At 38.4% G+C, this 19,092-nt stretch overlaps 2 protein-coding genes across 20 annotated transcripts in view; both read left to right on the top strand.

Moving 5' to 3' along the window:
- The window catches only part of LOC135988609 (sorbin and SH3 domain-containing protein 2-like), a 158,212-nt gene that overhangs the window by 80,059 nt on the left and 59,061 nt on the right, over nt 1–19,092 (top strand). For all 19 annotated transcript variants that reach the window (XM_065634698.1, XM_065634692.1, XM_065634687.1 and 16 more), the window contains 2 exons: nt 6,105–6,131; nt 7,131–7,255. In XM_065634698.1, the coding sequence (XP_065490770.1) occupies nt 6,105–6,131; nt 7,131–7,255 (152 nt within the window). The remainder of the gene's footprint in view (nt 1–6,104; nt 6,132–7,130; nt 7,256–19,092) is intronic.
- LOC135987883 (uncharacterized) lies at nt 8,208–19,032 on the top strand. The gene is made up of 3 exons (XM_065633148.1): nt 8,208–8,843; nt 16,166–16,645; nt 18,934–19,032. The coding sequence occupies exons 1-3, from the start codon at nt 8,208–8,210 to the stop codon at nt 19,030–19,032; spliced, it is 1,215 nt and encodes a 404-aa protein (XP_065489220.1).

Below are 19,092 nucleotides of genomic sequence, written 5' to 3'. Positions count from 1 at the left end.
AAGTGGGCTTGAGTGTTTCAGGCATCCTACAAAATATTTACTTTTTTAATCAATATTTGTTGTAATTTAGCTAATAATAGCAGGTTCACCTGTGTAGTCAGTGTTAGGTTATGTGATAAAAGCTCTTCTGCACACCCAAAAAGCTGCTCAGAGAAACAGTGACAGGAGGGGAAGCCCAAATAATATCCTGCCCTGCCAGGCTTCTCCCAGGCCCATCCCAGGAGATATCAAAGGCCCATCTCCATGAGCCTCAAGGAGCCCAGGGGCACAAGGGCAGGCAGGAAACCAAATTAAGGACTACCAAGGAACAAACACCTTGTCCAGGACCCTTCCAAGACCGTCCCAGGACAGGCTCAGCTCTGGAGTCCAGGCATGGAGTGAATGGCAGATTCAGTGTCTGAGCACAGTTTCTGGAAGGATCCGCCGTGTACACATGTGCATATATATTCTCACTTGTGGACCTTCATCTTGCTCAGCCAGACAGGGGAGGGGGATGAGGCCATAGTGCCATCTGTGTTAGTGTGAGTGATCTGTGTGTCTGTGGTCTGTGTGCCCAGCCATGTGTGTATGTGGTATATATGAGACCGCATCTGGAATATTGTGTCCAGTTCTGGGCCCCTCAGTTCAAGAAGGATAGGGAACTGCTGGAGAGAGTCCAGCGCAGGGCCACAAAGATGATTAAGGGAGTGGAGCATCTCCCTTATGAGGAAAGGCTGAAGGAGCTGCTTCTCTTTAGCTTGGAGAAGAGGAGACTGAGGGGTGACCTCATTAATGTTTATAAATATGTAAAGGGTGAGTGTCATGAGAATGAAGCCAGGCTCTTCTTGGTGACAACCAATGATAGAACATGGGGCAGTGGGCACAAACTGGAACACAAGAGGTTCCACTTAAATATGAGAGGAAACTTCTTCTCAGTGAGGGTGACAGAGCCTGGAACAGGCTGCCCAGGGAGGTTGTGGAGTCTCCTTCTCTGGAGACATTCAAAACCTGCCTGGACGCCTTCCTGTGTAACCTCATCTGGGTGTTCCTGCTCCAGCGAGGGGATTGGACTAGGTGATCTTTCGAGGTCCCTTCCAATCCCTGACATTCTGTAATTCTGTGATATGTGTGCTCTGGTGCACACGTCTGCTGGGAACACATCTCCAGACTCACTACTGGCTTGACCTGGGGGCATGGAGGGGCAGCAGCTTCACCTGTCTTGGACTGTTACATCTATTTGCCTCAGAAGGTCAGGATGCAAATAGAGAGCAAGAATCCCTGGTCTAGAGACTTCTAAACTTGAATTCACTGTGCAGACAAATGGGAAAATGATACCGTTCACCAGTACAGTGGATGAAATAATGATCAGCAAACATTATGTTTGGGTGCCATTTTTCTTTTCTTTGATCTCTAAGAGCTTATTAAAAATTTCCTGTCCCCTGGCTGCTCTCTCTCACCTCTTCACAAGAGGTCACCATCCTTTCATCTTTACCAGCTTGCTTTATGCCACTGCTTTTACTGACTCTCTGAAATACTCTGTTCAAAAAAAACCACCCCAGATTCCTAAATGAAAGTGATGATGTTTTGATTTAGCTCCATTCTGCTTTGGAGCAGGACCTGACCAATAGACTATTTGTGAAATAGAGATACAGCTAACCTAGGGTAATGCTGTCAGTAGTGTGAGCAGTTGTTGGGATCATGGATTTAGGGGGAAAGGGTTAAAGCACTTATTTGTGGAGAGAAGCAGAATTAAGGCGGGGGGAGAGAAAGAAGTGAGGAAAGATGAGGAATGGAGAAAGCCTATAGAGAAAAATTGTAGGAGAGAAGTTGGCAAAGAGAGAGAGGAGCTGAATAGTGAGCTGACACGAGGAAGAGAGCATCCAGAGCCCTACCATGCAGAGAGCATTAGGATACATATGCAAATATAAGCACATTCTCCTAGCTGGAGGGAAAACCACCCTCTTCCTTGTCTTTTCCAGTCAGTGAGTGGCTCTTTCTCTCCTTAAAGGTGAATCTGCAGCATTGATCCTAGCATTTAGGAGTTCATCCCTATATGCCCTTGCTCTGTGAGATATGGTCTGAAACATGTTGCGACAGATAATCTTACCTCCCCTTTCTCCTTTGTTTTCTGCAGCACCTGCTAAGGATGCTTATTTGTCTTCTGATTTGATGGAACTATGTAGGGCTTGCAAAAGATTACATAGGCACCACCGTGCTAAGTCCTGATTTGAGCTGGACTTGCATTTTAGGCAGCTGCTTTGATTGTGAGTTATTGCCCAACTTCATAGTCTGCTATTGCCTGCAAACCGTAGCTGATTCAGATCTCCTTTACTTCAATGTTAAAAGTTTGCAGGAAGACAGGACTCTCACTCCTGAAGAGTTTGTCATGTCAAAAGCATAGAAAATTGTGTGTATGTGTGTATGTATTTACATACATTTTGTATAGATTGTTTCACATATCCTCATTTGTTCCTTGAGTAACAGCCGTGCAATATTAATTACTTGTAATTTGCAGGTGAAATTAGCAGATAATCATTAATTCAGCCTCTCTTTTTTTTTTGACTTCTCTGTTCTCTAGACTTAGCGCTTTTTGGTGTTATTCGGACTTAAAGAATCTGGGTGAATATAGTTAGTATTTGCTGGCAATTTGATGGAGCTATGAAAAAGGGGTACAGGCTGGAATGAGCATCTTGAAGTTCAACTGTGTAAGGCCATGCAGATAAGGGAAGCAGTTTGAAAACTGCCTCTTTTGAGGCAGCGTGTAGATCCTTCTGATCCTCATTCAGATATAACGCCCTCGACTTAATGGGAGTCTGGCCTGAACAAAAATGGGAAGAAAGAGTCCATCATGCATAAATATGTGCTTTTCTTCACATATTAATATTTTATTAGAATTTTTTCCCAACTCAATCCAATATATTTGTGCGGTTATGTCTTAATTGAGGACTAATTGACTCATTTTGTACAGGTACTGAGAATGTTATTGCAGGTACAGACTTGCATATGGGCTTCTATATATAGGGGTAAATGTTGTATGCATATATGTATGTAGTCAATTACAACATCTGTTTTAGCTATCTTGCATGAAGCCATATCAAATACTTTGCTAGATAATGGGTCCGCTAAGTATAAAACTCTGACTCAGTTACATTAAAATTGATTTGAAGCAGAATCTCTTGAAGTTACAATAATGAAATATTTCTAGTCAATTTTCTTGTCTTCCTTTCCTCCCACTCCAGATAGTTTCTTTATCCTGAAATTCAGGAAGGTAACTCTTGAAAAAATACAAATAAAGCATTGCTTTGTTTGAATAGAAGATGCGACAGGATAACAGAATTGTTTGCCTGTTAGCTTGTATTAATCAAATAGAGTAGGCTGTCAAAGTCTGCAAATATTCGGATAAGAACACAACCTCAATATCAACACATCATCAAATCTCCTTGGAATTGCTTCTGGTGTATATCGGAGTGGGGGCAAAATACAAGCATGGAAAATTATTTTAATTACCATTGCCAGTCTATATTCATGTAAGTAAACTCAAACAAATGTGCAGATTTGATAGCCATTGTGTTTGTTTTATGTGTACAACACCAATAATTAATTGCAGGTAATGTATTGCTTTTGCCTATTGCTGACTGAAATAATTTGGCTTTTTGCCTTGAGAGTTGGATTGGCAGTGAGTCTTCTGAACTGCTCACATCTGGGGCAGTGGCTCTGATGTTTGCCAGCCTTAATTAACTACTTAATGTGAATCCTGCAAGACCTGTGGCCAGAGGACTCTGCTGTTTCGGGGGAATGTTGGAATGAGGAAGAAAATCCCAGGAGCGCACTTCTCTTGCAGACATGGGTTAAAGGTGTCTCTGTGGCTCACATTACTGCTGTCGTAGGAAATACTTTCTATTCACAGGTTGCACATCTTCTTTAAATGTAGTTTTATAAAACTCCCTGTCACAGGACACAGATATGAAAACATTAGGGCCTCTACCATAGTTGTGGTTCTTGACTTCAGTGGGGTACTGCATGAAATTTCAGTACTATCAAATAATTAAAATTATTATATGGAAAAGCAGAAAAATATTCTAGTTAAATACAATCAGGAAGAATACTTATTAACTTGCTTTTACACCTATGATTGAGTTGCTAAAAAGCTAAGATGTAGGAAAGCTACCTTCTAATAATAACGAAGTACTTATAAAACAGAATGACAGCTCCAAGTGAGTGAGGAACAAACAGTGAGGAAAGAAAACAGTTATGAAAGATCCAAAATAAAAGTTTTTTTCATTCTTGGTTGTTCAAAGTGATTTTAGATTTCTAGTCATTCCATCAGGATGTTATTGGGTTCCAGACATCCACTTTTTATCTTGCATTAGATAAAGAAACAGAGAGGGGAGGGGGAAAAAAGGATAATCGACCAAAACAGGAAAAAAAAAAAAGAAAAAGTGCCATCCTTCGTAATTTTATTTCTTGAGCTTAAAGGATCTAAAAGACTGAAAAAAAGCACTTTGTCAGCTGGTCAAACATAAGCTTAGTTTATGAATGGTGTCTTTCTAATGCATACAATGAAATGATTTTATAGTGCAGATTACTGATAATATTAGTCTGGAATGCTTAATCTGTCATCTTGATTACTTGTTTGGTTTTACTAATTAGCTATAATTAAGCAGTCTTTCGAGTAACAGAATGTATATATTTCGCTAGTGGATTAAGTATTAAATACTGCTTTCTTTACTTATTTTCTGTGAGGTTTATTGTTGTCTAAAGCTTGTGAAATTTTATGTATTCTGCTAATCTGCAAAACTTGCAAATTTACACGTTCCTGCAGCAGTTGCTTAACTGCACGCTTATTTTTGCGTATGTTTGGCGTATCTCACACTGTGATATGTTGCATGTGCTTGCTCCCTTTGTCTGGGGCTGCTGTCTGTATTGTTTTGTGCTTCCAGATAGCGGTGGGTGTGCTCGCAAACGTGCTGCAATGTCTGTCACATTAACAGCTGTGAAGAGAGTTCAGAGTTCTCCAAACCTATTGGCCTCAGGTATAACCGCTAACCAGTGAGATACCCCTCCTGAATGGCTTTTCGATAGTGTTACTCGTCCCTGCAATATTACTCTGCAAGGAGGAGAAGGGTAACCATGTTTTCTGTTTCACTGACAGGTCTGTTATTTCTACAATGCTCTTCAAAAACTAGTCTTAATTTCTCTCTGCCTATGCTTAGTTGCCATTAGTGAAAAAAAATAGGAAGTCCTAGGAAAAATCAGTTATTTATAAATTAATTTTGCCTTCGATACGTATTTTGTGTCTCATATCCCGTTTTTTCAAGGTAACATAGCATGAAAAGTAGGTTTTGTTTATAACAAACTTTGTTTATTGCAACTTGCTTTAAATACTCTTCCCAAAGGTAAAGAATCCAAATGTTTTTGTAAAATTATCATCAGAAGCCAAATTAACTTTAAAAAAATCATTTATCAAGCAGGTTTTGCTAAAAAATGTTTAAAACAATAAAACCGTGCAGAATATTCAATAGACACGCAGAACTGCTGCTTAGAAATATTTTTCACTTGTTTAGAGATGTCATAATTTTAGTTTCTTTAGGAGGAAAAACACTAATATATCTACAAGTAATCCAAAAAAGCACCAGAATTTCCAATCTGTTCAGTCCTGGCAGTATGTATGTATCAGTTTCTGTGTTTTGCTTTGAAGTGATGAAGAAACCATCACACATTCTCCTGTGAAGGGGGAGAGCAAATCCTGACAGAATCTGTAGGCGTCTTTCTTAGTTTTGAATTAAACCGTTCCAGCTCATCATAAATGAATTATATTTCTTTTGTTGTCTGGATTTTAGATGGTAGTATATCACAGTATTTATTGGGAAAAAAAATGCAGCTAATGTTTGTTTATTGTTAGCTGTCTGAAATAGCAATGAATAAATAACAGTAACTCTCAGCATGCTGTAACGTTCTGTAGAACCTGTGCAATAAACATTGCATAGTTACCTATGATCTAATATTCTGAGGTGTGCTTAGGTAATAGGAGGGAATTAGGTAACTGAACAAAAAGATTCCTACGTATTTTTCAAGTTGTATCATTATGTTTTATTTCTAACACAAATTTAATATTTCTTTTTCAGGATCTGATTCTCAGTCTCCAGATTCAGGTAAAGAAAATACTGTGTTATTTATGCCTCAAAGTAATACCATGTAAGTGGATGAATAACAGTCTTCCATTTATTTGATTTCACTATTCCATACATCCACATTCTTTAAGGAAAGCACCACTGAAATTGTAATAATAATTGCAAGTGGTTAAGACCTCAAATTCAGGTCTCATTTGAGAAGCAGTATTTCCTGTAACAAAGTGCATGTTGTCAGAAAATATAAATTGTGTGGGAGAGTACAGGCTGCTAATTTGCCACCTTTAGCTTCAGTGGCACTTGCTATTTCATTTCTAGTCCCTTACTCAGGATTGCAAGTTCTGCCCACCCCACTTAGCAGCCTGCTTGCACAATGTGTCACTTTTCTCAGCCTCTTGACAATATTTTGTCTTCAAATCTGTAACTTGTTGAGGCAGCATAGTGTATCCCTCTGTGTTTGGACAATGCCTTGAGGGCTTTTCACCTCTGAGGACAGAGAAAACATGGATGGTTGGTTTGGAAAATTGAGGTGTCATTCAAATTTGGAAATAAGATGCATTATTGAAACAACTAACTGAGTATTGTGGTGTGAAACTTGGTGAAACCAACTAACTTTATGTAAGCTGGGATGTTTTTCAAAATCTGATGCAGCTGTGAAGTTCTAGCACCTAATCAGTGAAAGTACTTCAGCCTGCTTCATACAAGGGCTGAAGGACCAACATCCCAAAAGAACTCCCAAGGCTAAAATCCATAGCCTGTATGAATGTTGTGGGGAGATACCAAACTGCTAGCAGCAGTATTGCCAGTGCATGAGTTTTCTAAATTTTAAAGAGAAATATTTTGTAAAGTGGCAGCTTTAGCCCTGTTCTTATAGCTTCCATGATGATAACAGCAGCAAAGTGAGTTGTGTAGTAGCTAAACTTTTCCACAGTTTGTTTAATATCTGTGTTGCAATGACGATAGCAATATAGAGATCTACTAACAACAAAAAAAATTGGTTTGATTCTTTTTTCCTCACAAAAGCTTGGAGATCTTACAATGATGGAAGTAGAGAGACACTGAATGGAGATGCTAGCAGTTCATCTCTTACAGCAAAAGGTTTTAGGAGTGTGCGGCCAAATCTACAGGATAAAAAATCACCAAGTCAGGTAAAACCGAACACACCAAGTTTCATGCTTTGGCATTTGTGTGTGCATTATTCTTGGGGGATGGCATATCTAGATGGATACCCCTATGGAAAGTTGTCCTGATGTCTTTCAGATAGTGTGAAACACTTGTTCATATGGGTTGTTACAAACTGTTTTACTGCATTTATAAAGTATACTCCAAACAGGATGCATGTCTCCAGCTTAATTACCAGGAATTGCTTTCAATGAACACGACAGCCAGCTAAATAAAAGTAGGTCATACACAAATGAAAGCTTTCTAGGAGTGTTCTCAGACTTCAAAGAGTATTTATTAATATTTTACACTTGGAGAAACGCATCAGTCATCAAAGTAATATCTGAGAATAAAGGTTTATTAATTATAAGGCAGACAATGTTTCTGCCTGTTTTGCAGAACAGTATAATTACAGCACACTAAAACAAAACAAAAAAAACCCACACCACAGCTACTTAACTTCGGAACATATTTATCTGTCCAAAAAATATTGAACATAGCAATGTCAATACTGTCTCTGTTACGATTTGAATTGAAAGGCTAAGAGGCTCTGTGGGTTTTGTATATGTGTGTTACCTGTGAATAATAGCTTGTTATCTAAGATCATGGAGTACATGCTGGAAATTACTTACATATCTGAACAATTGTACAGTAATAATTCTTATTCAGTGTAATAATTATTTTTTTAAAAGAAAATGGACTATTGCAGGCGCCCTTCTGATCCCAGTTTACTCTGAGCAAATGGAACATCTGGCTTTCTAAACACAAGCTGTACGGCCCTGAACAGCAAAAGGTGTCCATTGAATTGAGCAATGTTAGGATAAAGCCCTTTAAGTTGCTAGTTCCTTTATTTAAAGATAAAAGTGAAACTGAGTTATATCTCCTGCTAACATTTGTTTTCTTTCTGTTTCTTCTTCAATGTTATTTTGCTGTGTGTGGATGCTTTTGGCAAATAAGGCACCTCTGCCACCCCCTAGAAAAGAAAGTTTTCGGAAAGCAGGAGTAACTAATAACAAGAATGGAATTAATCTCCAGGCTGTAACAAGCAGTCCAGCTAAACACCTTCCCACAGATTCTGCCTATTACACTAACGAGATTTTTGTCCAGGAGACAATGTCTTCTCAATTAACTAACACAACTGTGTCCTATGCACAAAAAATCACTAAACCATTGACCTCAATCTCCAGTGCAGGCACAAGCACAGTAGCTGGTATTAGTACTACTCTTCATCAAGGCCAAAGGCAACAGTCTCCAAAACGTCGGGTATCTACCCTAAAATTAACCCGGACACGTGACGCAGCCAGTAGCATTCCTTGTAATACACAGCAACAGCTCAAGCCTGTTGAAGTGCCAGTATCTCCACAAAGGCCTGTTTCACCTGCCTGTAACCCTGTGCCTGAGATACACACAGCATCTCTTTCCATTCAGATAGCTCCCATCCCTGACAATAAAGCAGAGCCTGAAATCCAAGAACATCCACCTAGTATTTCTCCAGACACTTCAAAGATGTCTTCACAGGATTTGCGACAAAAGTCTACAGTTCTTCCTTCTTCACAGGCTGCAGAATGCCATGTGGTATATTTAATTTTTCCATCTTTTATGGTAGATCATTCATGAATCACTTAATAACCGTCTGTTTAGTTATACTTACAATATCAAAGTTAGACCTTTGTGTTTTCTGGGTAAAACTACCTGTCACATGGATCAAAACAGAACTAAACAAAACTTGAAATTTTTGGAAGAATATTGCAAAGAAAAAAACTAGCCCAGCTGAGCTGTAAGGTAGACTTCTTTGTTCCTTTGTGAGCACTTTATGGAGTGCAAATGCACAACAGGAAATCAGTGAATTGTAGGTGATGCATCTGCTTATGTGGCTTTTCCTAGAGGGGTTGCATTAAAGTGTTATGCCGCCATAGGTGTTGGAAGGAGCAAGTATGGATAGAAAAGGTTGGGTTGAGGGAGTTTGTATAAATGCAGCTCTGCCAGTTTTCTAGGGCCACCAAAAATACATTTTGTTGGTTGGTGCTTTCTTCAGGGCTAGTCATTGCTGTCTCCTATGTGTCCTGTGTAATACCAATTTTTAAAGAAAATGGTTTGTTAAAATCTTTTGTCAACCCACCTCTACATGAGGCGTCACAAGGCACTCAACTTTTAAGTCCCTCTGTTTCCCCTGTACCCTATGCCTACTGAGGTTAAACTTCTTTGTTAACTATACTGGTGTCATCTGGGAGAAATGGGAGTATCAGGCACACAGCATAGGACCAGAGGAGTCTGAGCAGGGTTTGTCACCATTCAGAAAGTTACTGAGTCAAATATAATAAGCCTGGGAGCAGTAAAGAAGCAGCAAATACATACTAGGCAACAGGAGAGCTCTGAATAAACTTTGTTATTTCTACTCGGCTTTACCTAGTCATGTTAAGATTTTGCTATTTTAAAAGTTAATTATTCTAGTATATTTACGAATATACCAGTTTATGTGAGTTTGAAATTCCTTCAGTGGAAGGGAGGGATTGCTATAGTTCTAGGCATATCTGCCTCAAAGCTTTGAGTGAGAATCCTATCATGGCATATTTGTGTTCCTCTAGTTCTGCTGACATCAGTGGGGCTACTTTGAAGTGAATGCAGCACAATCTTGCAAACTTGAAGTCCTGTGACAGCCCCACACTTGTCAATAGTAGTAACACATCTGCTCTGTCAGACTGTGGTTCTTTCACAGCATCACATTCAAGCAGCATCTGCATTAGCTACAGGATAATTTTACAGATTTTAATATGTCAATTCCCCCCCTTTAACTCCCAAGTAAAAATTTTGAACAGAACTAAGCTTTGTGAAAGCATATGGCAACAATTTGCAATGCTTGCTTTGAATTCACGCCACTAACAAATGGGAGCACAGAAGAATTAATCACATTTGTCCTTCTCGAGATTGCAGACAAAACTATCATCTTAAACCCTTCTGCTAGGCTACATGAAATTTAGAACATTTTGAAATAAACAAGTTACTTTATCCTTGAGAAGAACTAGTTTGCTACTCAGAGATTTTTGTCAAATAGAACAAGTCAATTTAAACAAGACCTACAGTAAAGAAATCATGTCGGAAATAATAATCACGGCTGAGCAAGAACCTTTCCTGGTAGACAGAGTGGTTATGAAGGCTGTTGGAGGCAGGCTTGCAAGCCTTTTAAATATGGGCATCAAGGGATGCTGTCAGACATTAGAACAGGTGTAGGAGTGGCCAGTACATCTTATGCGTCTATGTTTTCACTTAAAAATAGTTGTTCAGCCTCTTGCAATATGACACACTGGATATGCTCAGATAAATCGAAGTGTTTCTCTAACAAAGTATTTTTGTGACAGCTAACAAGAATTAGGGGAAATAGCTTTTATATCATCCAGAATAATACTCAAACTCTAATCAAAATGACTGAAAATAATCTATCTTCTAGATACTTTTTTTTTTTAGAATTTTAAAAGTCAAAGCACATTTTGCAGTTTCTTTTTATTTTAGAATCTGTTTTAGTTTCACGATGAGCTCACAAAAGGCAGAAAAGTAGCTGTGACTTGTTTGGCAACTGCACAGTTATTTTTCTGCCTTTTCCTTGGTTGCAGTGTGTGGGAAGAATGATTATAAATTGGGCAACTGATTTTTTTTTTTAATAAAATTATACAAATTTCAGCTGATCACAAGGATCATTCAGGAATGTAGCCAGCTTTTCAAACTGCATCTAATTATTGATCTCTTGCCTGCAGAATTCAGCTGACATCCTCCTTGATGTTCAACTTTGAAATAAATTCTAAATATTAGTATGAATTGGTGTATCTGGCATCACAATAGAGTCATGGAGCCAATGGGTTTTGCTAGCTCTGTGTTAAAATATGTACCTAAAACTAGAGTACAAATCAGCACAAAGCAGTATATAATTCTGCATCAGTTGAGGTCCCAATGCCAAGATGCCCTGGGTTGCAGTTAGAAATCAAGGCTACAGCTGTATGTCTAGAAAGATTTATTTTCTGTCTCAGATCTGTGGTTGAAATCTTGGAGCTGTTCTAACTAATGCCAAAAATTATGATCCCCTTTAGTGCTATATCTCATGGTATTTGCAAAATTCACAATTCTCTTACATAGACAAATTAACTTCTGGTATGCATGATTGTACTTTCATTGTTTAAATTGTTTAAGACTTGCAAGCTCTACAGGACTCTGTACACTGGTTAAAATGCTTTTGTATATGCAGATCACAGGTGGTTATGTTAAGCTATATTCTCTGGGGATGCTCTCAGACTCTAGATTAGGCCCACCAGCAATGTTCAAAGCTGCCGCAGAACCCCTTAAATGCCAAATGCCTTTAGAAAGGTGCTATAAAAACAAACAGCTCTCCCTCTGCTTCTGGGTTTATGTATGTGGAGGAGAATGAGGTAAGACTGACTAATCATCACTTCCTTAGAGGTGGTGAATGAGAAATACTGTGCATGTGCAGGTATCTATGTGTGTAGAGTACATGTACAGCTATATTATGTCACAAAGTATGGAAAAATACAACCAAGAGAGAACTTATATGGTCCAAGTTCATGGACAACAATTTTGCAGTGTTCTTTAATGTATCTTGTTATGTTTGTACTCCTATTTGCGCTTCATTTAAGAGCTTATCTGCTGGAATTTTAGGAACAAGCAGAAGTGTGGTATGATTCACAAAGTGACATTTTGTGAACACTCCTACTCAGAGAAAGGTTAAACCCCTTAAAAGTATATGTGAAAAGAAAAGCATTCAAGTTACTCAATATTCATTCTTTTCCATTATTACAGTCTCAAGAGATGCTGCTGCTCTGTGCCATACTGCAGATATGGGAGAAATAACCTAATCTGTTTCAACAGAGAAATTAGTATTTGTTAGTATGAGACCGATGGAGGTAAATTCTGTTGTCCAAATTTCTTAAAAGCAAAAGTTCTAAACTGGTGAAGAACTCTGAGATGCATCTTCTGAAATAAACACCTGGTAGTTTTATGTTTGTTTTGTTCCTGGTTTGGTAAGCATGCTCTTGTTCTAGATAATGCTCTCTCAAACTGAGAATGCAAAACATTTTCCTGTTTGATTGAATTCCACAGATGAGTAAACACTTGGTTTAGTCCTGATGTCCCGGAGGAATAAAAATTATTACACCAGGTGTTTACAAAGGTGTTTCTTTTGCCAGCCTTATAGCTGTAGAAAAGTGAATCAAGGCAAAAAGCCTCAAATTCAAAATACTGTCTCTGAATCAGTTTATCTAATACAGGCATTACTGTTTGCTAGACATGGACAATACATTGAGTGAAGTAGAAGGGAGAGGAGACAGGTTTCAATGTTTTGGGGACAGATGGCAAGCTAAGAAAACAGAGCACATAAGTTTCATTTTAAGTTCTGTATCACTAGTGTGGTTTCGTACAAGGGCTGAATTCCACCTCTTTATATTGAGTTTAGAATAAGAGGGCTAGGTAGTAAAAATGGGCATAGGAATATAACTTGCAGCATCAGTTTGGAGATTTTTACATCAGCTTTTAACAAATAAAAATAGAGGTATTTTTACCCATTTGTGCAAGTGTATGGGTGTAATTTGATTGTTGACTACTAAACTCTCCCACGTCTTAACAAAATGAGTTTATTCACTTATCTCTGAGTCTCCTTATCTGTGTCTTGACTGTTGAAGCAAGGCCAGCACTTTGGTGTCATTAGTAATATCGCACCACTCCCCACGGATCTTGCATCAAAATGATAGATGACTGGTTTTAAAACCCATACTAGGGTCACCTGTGTACTTCATGTGAATTGGGCAGAAACTATATCCGTCAGGCCTGACATTTTACTATTTGGTGGAAGGTGAACATTTCCAAGGACCAGCAGAAAGATGTGCTTGAGACCTTCAATTCACAATAAGACCATATTGACATTTTTTTTTCTCTCTCTCAAGCGTTGCTTCACAATCCAAGATAATTATGTAGTCTAACTAGTTCTTCATCATCCTAATTGATTAAGTACTTGTTTGGCACTTAATCTGCCTGACTTCTGCTAGCGCTTCTTGCGCTATAACAATAACAAACCTCATCTGAAGCACACTGAATGGAACCGGTGTTAAAAGTTTTCTGGAATGCATTCAGCTTTGTCCTTCTCATATTTTTCGCAGTGATGAAAAATATGGATTAGTAGTAGCTAAACATATCCATTTAGAATTCACCAACAGTCCATGTTGAGAGAGATCGGGTTTTTTAAATGGTTTAATCAGTCTTCAAAAATAATGTTTTAAATCACCATTTCAGCCACTCTTTCCCAGAGTGATGGTTGCACCTATGACAGAATTCTAGAACCAGGAAGAATGTTCAAGTTTTACTCTACAAAGCTGAGAAACTTGATATAGGGAATAAGTACCTAGAATTTTTGCATTCCTTCTACCCGCGTTGTAAGAATCATAAGTTTATATTCTTTTTAAGAATATGGCTTGATGAAATCAGCTATTATTTGCCAAACACAATGAATTTAGTTGTTTGAGAACTCAGTGTCACTAGCTCTCTGGATGCACCCTGAATATCTGTTCTTGTGTTGTCCACATCTTCTTTTCCCAAGCATGCAGACAATCTTCTCAGTTGGTAGCTGAAGGCTTACTAGGTTTCTCAAATCTCCAGAATTTCTCGTTGTTTTAACAATTTAGAGATCGATTTGCATATTTTGGCTCAGTCATATGTAATTTTCCTTCTGGGGATGCTGAGAGGATAGCTTGTCTCAAGAACTTCAGGGCTTCATATTGACTCTGCCTCATAATTGCATTATGATCTCCTGGTTCATGTCATCTGCTGGAGATCTCGAATTATGACATAGATTATGAAATTCATCATGAATGATGGTTCTGTCATCCCTTTATGTATCTGTGAGGTGAAAATACTGTTTCTTATATGTGTACGTAAATGCACACATCTTAAACCCTTGATATGCTGTGCTGTAAAACCAGCTGTTTCACATCTGCATATGCTTCCTTGTCGTTAATTTATTTTAGTAGTATTCCATAGTTCTTTTGAAGTTTCAGTTGGCAACTTAGTTATCTCTAAATAATCATATCTCCTTTTACAGTCATATACTTAGTTATTGATTTTTCTGATGAAGTAGTAATCTATTCATATTTACTCTACGGATTTTTTTTTTCAATTGTAGATTTGACATTGCTGTGAATAAGATTTGGATGTTAAGCTATTTGACTAAGTTTCTTCACTGTTTTAAATGCAGATTTTAACAACAGCTTCTGGCTATTTTTGTGTACCCCAGAGGTCCAGTAATGCCAAAGAGTTCTTTTGAACCGTTTGTAACAAGCGACAGATATCTGTTCATATGCTTAAGATTCTTTCCTGAAATGCTTATTCATAGGGATGGTCCCATTGACCCCAGTAAAGTGTAAATTCTAGTTATCTCAGCAAGAATTATGGAACTGGACCCCCAGTGACCTCTCATAAGTAGCACAATCTGGGTTATGTTCCAAGTCTTCCATAAGAACTTTAGAAGATATTTTCAGATTTTGGATTAAAATGCCACAATGGCATTTTAATCTGATGGTTTGAAACATTTTTGAATGATTAAAGACATCTGCATATTCTGAGCATAGGAAATAACCATAATATTATTGGTAACAATGTAATATCTGACAGTAAATGTTGCTTTTTTAAGTAGTAATTCCTGCATGTGGTGTCTTAATGTCTTCTATTTTATGTACATTTAAAATCCCGAACACTTTTTCCCTGCAGCTATTCCAGAGTTCCTCAGCCCTATCACAAGTGAAACCATTAGTGCTGAAGCAGGCAGTATTTTGACATACTTCAAGAACTGTTTGAAAGCTTGTGGCTAATAGGCAGTATGGAAGGATTTTTGCAGCTGTTTACCAAAGACTGGATGCCAACATGCTTTTCATGTATCTTTAATTCAAAAATAAGTTAGTTGCAAATGCTAAAAAACAGTTTCAGGACTCGCTTAAACCCAGCGCCCTGTGACTGATTTGAAATAACAGAATATAAAGCTCATATATTGTGTGGCGATTTTCAGAAGCACTCTCATGGGGGAGGATGTTCCCTTTTAAGGAATTGTGCTGAAGCCAAACAACTAGTATGTTTTCTTTCAGCATGAAGTCATCCCTGTCCTGTTCTTGTGCTCCCAGTCTTTGTTGTTCCTCAGATGTATACCCATTACCCTAACAATCCTTGTGTCCTCTTATGTTGAAAAGGCTCCTATGCGTACACCTTATCCAGTAGGACAACAGGGTGCTTCCAGGGTGCTTGGAAATTCTATCATCCAAACTTTTTTATTAGAGGGGCAGTGGAGAAGATGTATTTAGTCACAAGAGGCAAGTCTACAAACTGCTTGCAGATTGTATGAACATTCAATACTAGTGTTTCCATTTAGCTTGCAGTCCTGCCCATCTGTGTATTACAGTTAATTTCAAAATGATACCTGTCCTCTGACAAAAAAAGAGAGCAACGTTTACAGAGATCAGACTTGCAGATCCTTTTTTCCTTTTACAAACAAAATGAACATAATGTTCTCTAGCCTCACGTTCATGTAAAGTATAAAATAGCATGAACCTTCTCAATGCACAGCTGAGATCATTAATATATGCAGTACGTTATGAATATTCATCCCCAGCACACTATGGTTTCTGGCATTGCTTCCACTAGTATTTGATGCATTAACTACTTTCATGTTTTCCTGCTCTAATATAGAACGTGGTTGATTTACTTCCTAATCCATGTGAACTTGAACTTCCTCGGGCTGCTGAAAAACATACGCTTTTGTAGTTCTCCTACCCACAGCAAGAGGCAAAGGGAAAAGTTTTTTATTTATTTATTTGGTAATCTGTTTCTTTTCTTATTTTTTTTTCCTCAAATCTCAGCTTGGAAACCAGAAAGTAACTGCCCCTGTGATGGAGGTAAATGCTTCACAGACACACAGACAAACAGCAACAGAAGCTTCTCCACTGCCTCTTCCTCCTCCTGTGGTACCAGTTAACAGAGCCTCTTTCTCACCAGACAGTGGCACCCATCTAGTACCATATTCTCTGCCAGCGCTTGATGATTTTCTGCCTTCACGCTTTTATAAAACCCCAGCCCTTTCACAATTTTCATATAAATGCCCATACCTAGCTTCTGAAAGTATTATCCACAGGAACGAAACCGTCTCTGTGAGCACAGACTCTGCCATGAGTGAGTGCTCCTCCCGCACAATGAGTGAGTCCTCCACAGCCATTCTAGATGAGCTGCAGACCTGTAGCTATGATACTACTGACTGCTCTGAAACACCTTCCCCAACCTTGAGCCAGATGTCTGCTGTGTCAGATGGCACCACCTTAACCAACACTGCTGCCACTTCTCATGTAATTATGCTTCCTTTTTTCCTCCTCCGTTTTGTTCAAACAGGTTGTCAAAGGGGAAAAGAATTCAAACTTGTCTGTTATCCCGTTACACTCCGTTAGCAGTTTTCTGTGTTCAGTCTGACAGTATATTATGCAACAGTTATTTGCAAAAAAAAACCATCGGCATAGCAGATTCGATAATAGGAAAATGATACTAAGTTGTTGCGCAGTTGTGTGGTCAACTAAGGCGTATCAAACACTTTGCTTAAAATAAATGAAAATAAATTCAATAAAAATCCGTTCCAAATTCATTAAAAGCAAGTGGTCTGTAGAGTTTGAAGAGATTTGTTTAAAAGCAAAATACTGGTTTGTGGCGTTTGTAGCCTCTGGGCTACCACTATTTTTGGTTTATACTGAGGTACAAATTTCAATAATATAACTTGTTAATTCATGGTAACTGTTGGCGATATTTAATGCAGTTTTGTCCCCAGCCGTGACCACTGACTGCACGAAACTGTTTTTCTCTCCTCTAACTAACCTTTTCCTCTCCTAAGCACAGTTTCTTACAGGAGTGAACTTCATAAATAATCTCGTAGTACCCAAGTGTCCTGTTGCTTTTCTCTTGGTTAAGTCAAGTCAAAAAACAGCATGCAATTGGACATTTTATACATACATTCACTTTTCTGTACCTTAGTACACTCGTATATGGCCAGAAAGAAGGTATGGAATTTGGGTCAAATCCAGATCACTTCTGATTTCTTTTGAGATTATCTGCATGATTAAAATGAGTCAGAACAAAGCCTTCATTTAGATTGAGCAATTTGTTACTGAATTGCAAAACAGAGAGATGTTCTGAGACCAGAGTTTTACTGGGTCACAACAGTGTTCAAACTTTATACAAATACTTCAGCATGCTATCATTTTCAAGTCTGAAAAGAACAGTGTATATATTTTTAAAGTTTTGTGTATGTTTTATAAAAAGTATTTTGAGCCCAAACTTGCACATAGTCACCTGGAAAGTCAGTGATTTGCTGTCAGTACTCTGGATGCTGTTAAAAAAATAGTAATATTAACAAGCATGTAAAAGCTGTCATTTCTAACTCTTGTTACACAGCTCTAAAAGTGGTTGGTTGGTTGGGGTTTTTTTTAAGAATCCGTACTGTGAATCGGCATACAGCCCAGTAGTTGTAACCAAAGATACCATAATCAATATATTCTGGCATGTGTAAATAAGGCACAGTCACTACATGACTATTTACCTAGCTAAGGGAAGCATGGAACATCTGAATTTTCTTCTAACCTACTTCTAAATTAATCGGCTAACTGTATTTACTTTCTTCAAGCACCATTTTTGTAAGCTAAAGTGAACAGTTTCCTTATTTCCATTTTTGGGTAGTCTCCCTGTAGAGGGATATCTTTCGGTCAGGTCTGACCGCATTTTCTCTCTTAGACATGGCAGGGATGAGCATTACAGCTGTTCAGCATTAATAGACAAAGAGAAAGGATGAGTCTCCCACCAAAGGACAAAAATCCCCCTTAAGAGCTCTACAGAAATTAAACTGCTGGCAAGACCCACCTCTGCAGTGCAGAAAAGTCTGTCTCCCATCCTCTGTAGAGGAGGGCCAGACTATAAATGTATCTATGAAATGACAAAATGATGGGAAAGCTGGTGGCACATACACATGTGCTGCTAGTGGCTCTGCTTCTGTAATACTGTTCGTCCTGGACGCCTTCCTGTGTAACCTCATCTAGGTGTTCCTGCTCCAGCAGGGGGATTGGACTAGATGATCTTTCAGGGTCCCTTCCAATCCCTGACATTGTGAGACTCCTGTTGGTTTTGTCGATGAAAACCACTGAGAGAACAATAAAAGTAATACAGGCTTGTTCCATCCAGCACTGTGCCTGTGTAAGACAGAACCACACCTTCAAAGACATTATGTCCACATTGAGGATGTTTCTTTATTCTTGAGGTCCTCAAAGAGAGCTTAGGTAAAAAGGTTTTACAGTGGATTCTCTGAGAAGAAGAAACAGCATCAGAAAGAGCTGAATCAACAAAATTGTAAAATATTCCAGGTAAAAGGCAGAGCTAAACATAAAACTGTGGTTAAGTGACCATACTTTTAGTCACAGATTACAGCTTCATTGAAAACCTGAAGTATGAGAATTGTGATTCTTATCTGGGCTTATGCTTAGAATCAGAGTTAAAATCAGAGAACAGCTGGTTTTGGAAATTATTTTTTCTGATTCTATTCCAATTATGATTATTTCCCTTATAAAGTAATTTTCATGGGTTCTTTTTGTTCATGTAGTTTAAAATTGTGGAAACTAATGGGAACTTGGAAATGGAAGTATACAGAAGATTTTGCCTTTTCCCAAGTTCCGAGACCGTCTCGAGCTTCAGGAATTGATGCTGAGTATTTCAGCCTAAGTCAGTGTCCAGAGGCCAGGTGTGTGCTGTGCAGCATTGT

The sequence above is a fragment of the Caloenas nicobarica genome, chromosome 4 (assembly GCF_036013445.1).
Source record: "Caloenas nicobarica isolate bCalNic1 chromosome 4, bCalNic1.hap1, whole genome shotgun sequence".
In the NCBI taxonomy this organism is placed as follows: Eukaryota; Metazoa; Chordata; class Aves; order Columbiformes; family Columbidae; genus Caloenas; species Caloenas nicobarica.
Note: the sequence above shows the minus strand (reverse complement) of the source record. Positions and strands in the feature narration are given on the sequence as shown.